General features: G+C 39.4%; 1 protein-coding gene across 2 annotated transcripts in view; it reads left to right on the top strand.

Annotated features, from left to right (window-relative positions):
* Positions 1 to 450: 450 nt before the first annotated feature.
* Positions 451 to 11,257, top strand: part of GPM6A (glycoprotein M6A) — a 369,539-nt gene continuing 358,732 nt past the window's right edge. Inside the window, exon 1 of one of the 2 annotated variants that reach the window (XM_055385537.2) lies at positions 451 to 469. Coding sequence is in view for 1 of the 2 variants with exons in the window: in XM_019025323.3 (XP_018880868.1) it covers positions 1,147 to 1,150 (4 nt within the window). In the remaining variant the exon portion in view is untranslated. Of the gene's footprint in view, positions 470 to 896; positions 1,151 to 11,257 lie in introns of those variants that run through there. The other variant, XM_019025323.3, reaches the window with a different exon arrangement.

The raw sequence follows: 11,257 nt of genomic DNA, 5'->3' as shown, positions 1-11,257 counted from the left end.
TGTGCAGATGTTTATGTGGCATTTGAATGATATGCTCTGCATTTATCCATGCATTCTGCTAAAAATATTGTTATTTATTTTTCATATCACCTTTTCCCCATTAGATAGCAATGTTCCTCAAGGTAAGTAATCATGTCCATTTTATTTTATTCTTCCACTTGCTCACAGCATAGATATGTATACTTTTGGGTGTGCTTTGCACGAAAAAGCTGTGTACAACACCCTGGGGACTGACTTACTGAAATAACTTCTCCAGTATGACTCTTGAAAGAACTAGGTCAATAACCCATAGAGTTATATAATTTTTTTTTTTTTTAGCTTGAGGAGACCTTAGAGATCACTTTTTCCAGATCCTTCATTTTACAAATTAGGAAATGAGCCAGGATCACAACTCATCCTCTCAACTGTCAAGCCCTGTGCTCTTTCAGCCTCATCAACTGCCTCTTGGATTGAATTGTTTATTTTCCAGGTGATTTCTGCATATTATGATGTGTGTGTGTGTGTGTGTGTCAGGGTGTGTGCATGTGTGTTTGAGTGTATGGTTTTTAGAACTTTATAACCTTGTCCAATTACAGAAACATATTTTATGTAGAAGAAAGAGGAGATGACAAAGGATAAATTAAAGGGAGAATTTTCTCTTCCTCTTGTCTTTATTAATGTTATTATCATTAAGAAACAAAATGGTACACAGAAGACAAGGGAACATAAAATTATCATATGAAACTTGTCTTTTGGAATAATCTATTTCCAGACTCCACTTAGAGATCATTATCTTGGCTACCGAGTCGGTTGTGGGGTGCTGAGACAACGTGTGTGTCTGTAATGTGCATTCAATGTATTTAGGAGAGAGACTTTGCACGTGTCTCTAATGAAAGTGAAAGGGGGCAGGGTGGGGGCCTCTGGGGAGGAGACCCACAGTGAAGGGGAGGAAAACGGGCTTCTCGCAGAGGAGGCAGGTGGAAAGAGGGAGGGGTCTGTGCGCCCGCAGAGTCGCCAGGCGCCCTGCGAGTTGTCTCCGCTGGGAGGGGCGAGGCTGTCACTTGCCAGGGCGCGAGGAGCCCCAGCGCGGCTTGGAGAACTTGGCCCCGCGCAGCGTCTGGTCACTCGCTCTCCTCTGGGGACTGCAGAGAAGCAGGACCTCGGGCCATGGGTGAGTGCGCGGGCGGGCGCGTACACCTCGCCCAAAGGCTCGGCCTCGGGAATGGGCATTATAGAAAGAAAATGAATGTTCCTCGGCCTCAGACTGCGTCCTTCCCAGCTCTGTTCCCCCCGCGCCCGGCGTCCCCCGCCCCCCGCCCTCTTGTCTCTGGACTTTTTTTCTGGGAGAGAGGCGATGGCGATGGGGTGGCACCTGGAGGCGAGGGAGGGTGCCCGACTGTTTACAGTGGGTCGGGAGGGTGGGGGGCTGCGCTTGGGCGCCGATCCTCTGCGCCGGCCCCAGAACCCAAGCCTGGGGGTCCGGTCTACCGTGCCGGGGGGCGGTATTTGGGAAATAAAGAAAGACTAAGAGACACAGGATCCGAATAGCGAGGGGATTACAGGGAGATCTCTGTCCTCCCGAGTTCCCACGTTTTCATGTTCTCTTTGGGGAGCAAGTTGAAACGGGGCACGAGAAATGGAAACTTCCTAAAACTTCCACTTTGTACAGGTTTGAGCAGAGGAAGGTGCTGGGGCAGGGGCAGACTGGGGACAATTTCTAGTCCCTTTCCAAACGCAGTGCCCATTTGCACAAAAGGCTGGAGGTTGAGGCTGAAGGCTGATTCTTCCTAAACTCGACCTGGGTAAACAGCGTGGTTAAAAGGCCGTCCACACTGGCTCGGGTCACTGGACGGTGGAGTTCGGCGCAGTTCAGCTTCGCTCAAGCTTCCAGGCAGGGTCCGCTTATTCGGTGCTTAGCGGAGGCAGCTTGGAATAGCTCCAGGAATGTGACTGTGTGTGGCGGAGGGGAGGAAGAACTGGGTGTGAAATAGCCGATTCAAACCCAGCACTAGGACGCAGGGTCCCACGAGTCACCTCGAAGAGCGAGGGAGAAGCTGGGGAGGAGAAAGCACTCGCCATCCCTGGACTGGCGTATCCACAGGCGCAGGGAAGATGCTGCTCTTCCGTGGTTGCCGACTGCGTTCAGCCCGCAGCCCGAGTTACTCTTCCAACCCCAGCCCGCTCACTTCTTCCAGCCAAGTCCACTGGGCGCCCCTCCCCCTTGCTTCTCCCTTGTCCTTTGTTGTGAGGGATTTCTCCAAGAGTAAAGGAGGCCTTGGGGACTGACGTGCTCGGGTTGAAATTCCTGTATTCCCACAGGCTCAAGGGTTAGGGGACGCTTTGACTACTAATCACTGGAGTTTATAGACAGTCGCCAACTTGGAAGAAAGGAAAAAAGAGAAAGCTGAGGACATTTTTGCCTATGAATGTTAGCTGTGATCAAGACTTTCATAGTCTCTTCTTGCTTGACCCTTGGAAGTGTCTTAGAAGGACCCATTTTTAGGGCCTTTGTATAAACAGTGTTGGAAATGGTCTTAAGAAGGACTGTCTTTAAATGTTTTCTGAAAAGGAAGGAGTATTTTCAGGTTAAAAAAGAAAGATAAAACATTTTCCCAAGTGTGGCAGAGAGTATTTCAGGCTCTTTTTTTTTATTTGGTTGTTAAGTGTTGTGTTCCATTGGAAAGACAGGTCCGGAATATTTTAAATTTTTCTCCTAAACACAACACTTGCTGTTCTACTTGACCACTTGAGCCTATAAACTCTTGTTTCTATGCTCACACAGGAGAAAAGCTGTCAGAAATGGAAAGTCAAAATAATTGACTTGATGTAATCTGTTCATTAGCTGTTTTAAAAGCATTAAAATGCCATTTGGATCCAACATAATAAAATATCTAGAAAGAATTACATAATTTACCCTTGTAACCTCAAGCTCGAGAGGACTGGCTATCAAAGGTAAGGGATTCATAATTTCCAAGTTAATTACTTTTAATTTCCATTTCCTTACTATAGTGAAAACAATTTGTCCTGGATTTTGCTTCAGTGCCCATAGATAATTATCAATCATCCCTAATTATAGGAAGATTTTGTTGTGGCGGATGGTGTGGAGTTAACAACTGAGTTGTCAGGATCCAAAGCTTGGTCTGTAACTCTTAGAAGTTCTCTTTCCTGTCTGTAATCTGACAGATACCTCAAATTTGTTTGTTCCTTCTACTGCCAGAAGTGGATTACATTTTTCCTGTTGTAATTGAGGTCACCAAAAACTTACGTAGTCAGGGGCCTAGTAGGACAGATTGAAAATATTCCTGAACTCTCTTTAGATGGAAGTAGAGGAAGCAAGTGAGGAAGCCAGAGGTGAGCGAAATAGAGAAAAGAGCAGGCCTGTAGCAGGGGAGAATGACAGCATGAAGCCAGAACTCAGGACAGAGATTCAAGTATGCAGTCCAGAGACTAGGAGGAGCCAATACGAGGGGCAAAGTGGGGAAAGCAGGAAGGAAGTGCATAGGGGAAATAGAAAACATTTGGCCACTTAAGGCCATATCTCTCCTCTTTCTTTTAATTTACTTATGAAAAATAAAACTTCACTACTCAGAACCTCTTCTATTTAGTGGTAGTAGGGGTGGTAGGGAGTTTAGCATTAGAGTTCAAATGGCTAGGATAAGAGAGAAAAACAGCGTAGGAGAATGCTGGATTGCGCCAACAAATGGAATCCAGTTTTTTTGTTTTGTTTTGTTTTGTTTTTGTTTTTTTCCTGGTATCATGAAAACCAAAATTTATCACTTAAAGAAAGGAAGATAGTGTTCTGGGGATGAATGTAGCAATCAATTCTCATTTGTCTTAGAAGAAGAAATCTGAACTCTAGCACTGTGGAAGAATGAGAGTAATTGGTTAATCAAATATTCTGAATAATTTATAGTCCTTCATATCCATAATGCACAAGGCTGATTGTAAAAAAAAAAAAAGTTATTTGCAAAGTAGGCAAATTGCAATTTTGGCATCTCTTCCTTTTATTCTTTGATTTCCTCATTGATGTCCTCGGCTTCTCTAGGTATGCAGCAGGGCTATCCCTCCACTGCAAAATTTCACTCTGCAGAAAGGATGCAACAAAATAGTTGATACTAAAAAAACTGCAGGTCTAACACATTGCTAAGAGTATTTACATTTTAACTTTAAGTTGAACTTTAACCTGCAAATCTCTAATTGTGGAATTTCAGGCCCCACTGGAAAGATAGGTCAGGAATATTTTTAAATTTTCTCCTGAACACAACACTTACTGTTCTACTTGACTACATGTATATCACTATGAGACTACATGTATATCACTATGAGACCATTGATTACTGTTTTGTTTAAAAATGATGTTGAATATGATTTAGTTTGACAGATATTATGAAAAGTTTAATGGGAGTGGTACTGAACCTGTCTTGGAGGAATGTGAAACATTTGGAAGGGAAGTGGTTCTAGGTAGAATAAGGAGCTCCTTCTCATGGCAGTAAGGAGGTGTGTTTGGGGAACAGTAAGACATGGAGCTGGATTGACAGGATGGGATTTGATTTTGGAGAGCCTTTAAAAGCAATGAGAGGAATTTAGAATTTACATGATAGGAGGTAGGGTGTCATGGAAGGTTTTTGAGCAGGGAAGACATAATGAGATTAGTGAAAATGTTGTTTAAAACAGAATTAGTTGGAGAAGACAGATCCAGTTGTCACAGTAATCCTGGGATAATATGATATATGCCTAAACCAGTTTGGGAATAATATTATATGATATATATGATATGATAATAATAGAATATGATACATGTCTAAGCCAGTGGAACCGGAGAGCAAAAGATTGATGAGAGATAGGTCAAGTGAAAAATCTATAAAATTAGGAAATGGAGCAATAAGAGAATGAATAGAAGATTTTGTCTAGAAATTTGAAATCTTGAAGACTGGGGAAGCAGTGGGTTCCTTGACAGAATATTTAAAGGATAAACCCAATGGTTTACTTTCTGCATGTTTTGGACAAGAAATTAATTTCATATTTGAAATGTTATTAAGAAGTGATAGCAAGGCCGGGTGCGGTGGCTCACGCCTGTAATCTCAGCACTTTGAGAGGCAGGACGAGCTGGGTGGATCAGTTGAAGCCAGGTGTTTGAGGCCAACCTGAGCAACATAGTGAGACCGTCTCTACTAAAATTACAAACATTAGCCGGGTGTGGTGGCACACGCCTGTAATCCCAGCTACTCGGGAAGCTGAAGCACGAGAATCGCTTGAACCCATGAGGCAGAGGTTGCAGTGAGCCGAGATCATGCCACTACACTCCAGCCTGGACAACAGAGAGAGACTCAGTCTCAAACAAAAAGGAAAAACAAAAAAAGAGGTAATAGCAAGACATCTAAACACAAATATTTAGTATGTTAGGAACACATAATGAGAATTTAATCAGAACACAGGAACAAAAAGGAAAACAAAGATGAAAGGATTACCAACCTTTAGTGAGAGGAAAACCCATGAACTGAATTATCTATTTGAAAGTGTGAGTATAAGGAGTACTGGTTGAGGGACAGGGAGGGAAAGGATAAATCCTGTTTGATTGAAGAAGGACGCCAACTACATGATACGTACTAAATGCCCCAACGTAAGAACAGTGAAATGTGACAACTTAAACATTGCGCATTAGATTTAAGAGTATACACATTTTGACAAGAGAAAAATATCCAATGGAAATATTTTGCTCTTACTCAATTTGAGTAACAATGGAGTTGGTTAAGTATCTGTAAAATTGTTTGCAAATTTAGACAAAAAATAATGACACACAGTATTGTCTTGAGCTCATAACTATTTTTTCAGGAAAACTATGACACCCTCGAGACAGTTATGAACAAGGTACAAGAGCCAAGGTTTGAAATAGGAGAAGCAGATGATAATCCCTTATGTCTTTGAATGGGTCCTATAAATCTCTGGGATCCTGTTTCCTCATTTGTTTGATGAGAAGGTTGGGCAAGGTTCTATAAATTTATGTAGCTCAGCTCTTGATCCAGTAACTATTAGAGAAAAAAAACATGTAAAGAAGATAAGATTAAGCTATTTCCATTAAGCAAATCAAGAACACTTTTATGATGCTAGAGTACTGGATAATACTTTTGATCATTTGGCTTCTAGTGTGTTATTTTCCTTAGAAAATCACAAAGTCTGATAAGAGTCCCAACCTCAGCGGAAGAAGATAAAAGTCATGTTCTAAGCATTTATTGCTGCATAAAATGATCTCCCAAACTAGTGGATTAAAACAACAATTTATTATTTTCATTCACGGTTCTGAGGGCTGACTGCTGAGCAATCCTCATTTGAAGTCTCCTGCCTTGGAAGCCTGATGACAGCAGGGGATTCAGCCATCTGAAGGCAGGATTGGACTGGTCGTCCAAGAGAGCTCACATATATATAGCTGGCAGTTGATGCCAGCTGTTGACTACGAGTTTATCTCGGGCTGTCCTGAAGTGACTTGGGTTTTCCACAAAATGGTGGCTAGGTTTCAAGAGGCAGCATCCCAAGAATGAATGTTCCAAAAAACCCAAGCAGAAGCTGCAAAGATTCTTATGATCTAGCATCAGAAATCCCAGGACATCACTTTTCCTTGATGTGAGGAGCAGCCAGCTCATACGAGGAAAGGAGAAATTGAGGGTAGCCAACTAATTGATCTAATTCCTAAAAGAGCTGTCTTGTTAAGTGTGCTTCACATTGGGTTTACAACTGAAAACTCAGCACAAGTCCTGAGAAAAACATATGATTAAAGACTAAATTTTTAATTAGAAACATGAAGAAATCTAAACAGTCACACTAAAATTTCACAGCAAAACATTTGAGTGTGGAAATTCATGCCTGGGTGGAAATGTGTTGGTAGAATACTGGGATAAGCTCCACTCAAAATAGTTTCAAATAAAATCAGCTAATCTTTCTTATTTTCCCTTGAGTCTGAAGTTTCTAAGGCTATTGTAAAGTAGTGTTCATTTTATTTAGAATGGAGTTGGTCATAAATTGGAATGTAGGTCAATTAGCATAAATCCTTTGCTCAATATCCTCTTGTCACAATCAACTAGATGCTTTGTAGTGAACTGTTTAGGAGCTTGCTTTATTTTTCAAGAATGTGTTAGCTTTACAAAGTACAAAATTTGAATTGGTATAGTGTCACTAGAGGTTTCACCATACTTTTCTTTTGAAGAGATGTATTTAACTAAGGTTCCACTTAACAAAACTCTTCATGTAAATCTCCTTTTACTATCAATACTTTTATCTGGCAAAGTTAGAGCTGTCTCTGTGATTACAAAAAATCGAGGCATTTCTCCCAGACATCTGAAAAACAAAGAAAAATTAGGGTAAATGAGATTGGTTGAAACTCCAGGACAAAGTTAGTTTCAACCTAGAAATTTAGAGGCCTTAAAAATATTAGCTCATTATTGTGTTTCAGCTTATTTAAGTTGAGGTCATCCTATTTTCAACTGTTTGACAAGAGGTGAGGAGACAAGGGTAAATATTGCAGAGCTGTATACTCGATGCTCACTATCCATGCTATAGCAAGCAAACAAAACCACATCCCAATGAGAAATGAAGCCTTGACCTGTATGAGCGACATAACCAGAATAATGTGTTAATTCTAGAAAGCAGTATGATAAAACAAATTCTTTTTCCATTTAAGATATTCACTATTTATTTTAAGATATATAAGGTATGCTTAAATAATATACAGTAATAACAAAATAAATATCTCTTGCTAGTTGTATAAACTTTCTCATTGTAGAACCTCTAATTTTATTGCCTAGCTAGAATACCTTAAAGCATATATTAAATACTGATTCCTGGGTCCCAACTCCCAAGACTCGGATTCAGAAGGCTTGGGCTTGAGAGCTGGACCTGCAATTTTAACATGTAATCCGACTGATGATGAGGCAGGAAGTCTGGGGCATGTAACGAGAAAAACTGACTCCAGAGTGCCTTTCTTTCAAGCTGACTTAGCCACTCACTACAGCTGTTATTCCTTCACTTGTATCACTAATCGCTAATATACAGGCATACCCTGTCTTGTTGCACTTCACTTTATTGTGCTTCGTAGATACTGTGCTTTTTTTTTTTTTTTTTTTTTTACAAATTGAAAGGATCAAGCAGCAATTTCCACTTCCAAGCCTTATTATTTAAGAACTATATTTCACAAGGCAATAGCTGCCATACATAGTGATTCCTCTAATGGATCTGGACAAAGTCAACTGAAAACCTTCTGGAAAGAATTCACCATTCTAGATGCCCTTAAGAACATTCACGATTCATAGGAGGAGATCAAATATCAGTATTAATAGGAGTTTGGAATAGATTGATTCCAGTCTTCATTGATAACCTTGAGGGGCTTAAGCCTTCAGTGGAGGAAGTAACTGCAGTTGTGGTAGAAATAGCAAGAGAACTAGAATTAGAAGTGGAGCCTGAAGATGTGACTGAATTGCTGCAATGTCATGATGAAACTTGAATGGATGAGAAGTTGCTTTCTATGGATGAATAATGAAAGTGGTTCCTTAAAATGGAATTCACTTCTGGTAAAGATGCAGTGATATTGTTGAAATGACAACAAAGGTTTTAGAGTATTACATAAACTTAGTTGATAAAGCAGCGGTAGGATTTACTCCAATTTTGAAAGTTCTACTGTGAGTAAAATGCTAACCAACAGCATCACATGCTACAGAGAAATCTTTCATGAAAGGAAGAGTCAGTTGATGCAGCAATTATATTGCCTTAAAATAAGACAAATGCAATTCATTATCTTATTGTAAGAAATTGCCCAACCACCTTGAGCAACCACCACCCTGATCAGTCAGCAGCCATCAACAGGGAGGCAAGGCCCTCCACCAGCAAAAAAGATTATGACTTGCTGAAGGCTCAGGTGATTATAAGCATTTTTCTAGCAATAAAGTATTTTAAAATTAAGGTATATACATTGGGGTTTTTTTAGACCTAATGCTATTGCACACTTTATAGAATTTAGCGTAGTGTAAACATAACTTTTATATGCACTGGGAAATCAAAAAATTCATGTGACTTGCTTTATTGTGATGTTGGCTTTATTGCCGTTGTTTAGAATGCAACCCCAAATACCTCTAAGGCATGCCTGCATTATTTTCATTTTCTAATCCTGGTCCTAATATTACCAAGAGCTACCTCTTGGAATTACTATTACATTTCTGTTTCATTTCACTACTAAACTTACTAAGTTTCTATAGTTGCTGTCTCTTCTTTTTCATCAGTCACTAATCAACCTTCTTGGGTGATGTTCTCCAGAGTTCACTGAAACCCCTCCCCTGAAAGTTACTAATAACCTCCTGTCTCATAGCTTCAGTGTCATTTATATTTATGTATCTCTCAAATGCATATCTATGCCTGTCAGCTGTCTTCACCTAGCTGTCCCTTTGGTCCTTCAGCCTCAATAGGTTCAAAACTCTCCTTTCTCTCTAATATCTATCTTGGAAAGATGTTTGTAGAAAATGAAGGGATATTGGAAAAGGAATGTGAATATAATAAATATTTCATATATTATTACATTTGTACACATTGCTAGGAAAATGTGGTAAAGCTACAAGTATGTTGCACAAATGCCTGGAGTTCAGTAAACACTGCATCTGATGAAAGTCTACCTTTCTTTTCTGTCTCTCTGTGTCTGGTATGTCAGCTGGTTCCTCCTTGCATTATAGTTATTTGTGAATGTGTATTGTTTCCTTCATTATTTGGGGTCATGTCCAGACTTTGAAGGCAACAACATTTAGATAATTGACAAAGAAACCAACAAATACTCTTATCATCAAGCTATTTGCCTATGACTGCCTACTTTACTAACTCAGAAAGATACAAAAATACAAAATTTAAAAAGTATAATGTATTTAATATTGGTCATTGCAGGAGACAGGAAAGAAGGCAAAACTGTGGAATGAGTGTATCTGTTCAGAAAAGTGTATAGAAAACAGTTGTGGGAGGGAGTTAACATTAGACCAAAGGCCCTTGTGAAAGAAACACTAAGGCAAGAAGGATCTAGAACATTAAGGCAAGAAGGACTTTTCAGCTGAAAAGTAGATGAGACAGAGTTAGTGCACATTCAGAAGAATCAAAGAAAAAAAAAGAGTTTTAAGAAATGAGTGACCTACAGTATTCAGTGCAACAGAAAGAACAGAAAGGAATACAATATATTTTGTTTTAAGGGTTTTTTCATTTATATCAGATATTGAAATCAAAGCATTTTTAATAAAGGAGTGAAGATACAAGTCTGCTCTCATAGACCAGATTACAAGGACTAGGAAAAAAAAAAAGAAAGAAAGGAAGAAAAGTAAGGAAGAAAGAGGGGAGGGAGAGAGGGGAGGGAAACAGGAAAGGAGGGAGGGTGGGAGGAAATTTGGATGGGTCCAAGGTCAAGCAAAGATTTTTGTTGGGTAGGAAAGAACTGTTTCATGATTTCAGAAGGGGAATGATCTAAGAGAAAGGCAGAGACTGAAAATGCCGTGGAATAGCAGAATCCCTCAGCAAGTTACTACAAAATGATCTAATGATATACATTTATTATTTAAATATAACTTTAAAAGTTAAACAAACTGTCAAGAATGTTTGATGGCATTTGAGTTTTTTAAATGGTAAGATATGCTTCTTGACTGTTTTAAATTGTGATATAATACAGTATGTCTCGTGAAGTTGGTGTTAATGCATCTGTTCTGAAAACTGTATTGTGTTCATTTTTCTTGTATTTTATTTATAGAGACTATTTATACCTTCATGTATTTAGGAATATATAGATAAATGCATGACCTATATTCAAACTGTGAAATGAATCAACAGAGATGAAGCATATTGTGCTTAAATAATCACTACACTAGGAGTCAGGAGATAATTGTTCTTATCCCAAAAACTCAGCTATTATTGATCTGTGCTACTTTGGTCCTGTAAGATTTCACTCAGCTCTAGATGCCTATAAACTAGTCAGTCAATCAATTATATTGAGCCCCACATCCTCACCAAATTATGAAGATGATGCTCCCATAGCAGCATTTCTCAAAGCTGACAGATCTTTCCTTGTTAGTAATTCTTCTGTGTTTTCAACCCTGACTTTCTGACAGAGAAGACACCTAAGGCTTCAACCAGATTTGGGGATTTTTCTTTCTTCACGTCTTTAGATATTTTTTTCCCTTTATTAAGTGAGGATAAGAAAAAAATGGAAACAAAACAAATACCAAATATACAGTATTACCAGGAATTATCTGAGACTTCCTTAGGCTACATG

This window comes from Gorilla gorilla, chromosome 3 (genome assembly GCF_029281585.2).
Source record: "Gorilla gorilla gorilla isolate KB3781 chromosome 3, NHGRI_mGorGor1-v2.1_pri, whole genome shotgun sequence".
Taxonomy (NCBI): Eukaryota; Metazoa; Chordata; class Mammalia; order Primates; family Hominidae; genus Gorilla; species Gorilla gorilla.
Note: the sequence above shows the minus strand (reverse complement) of the source record. Positions and strands in the feature narration are given on the sequence as shown.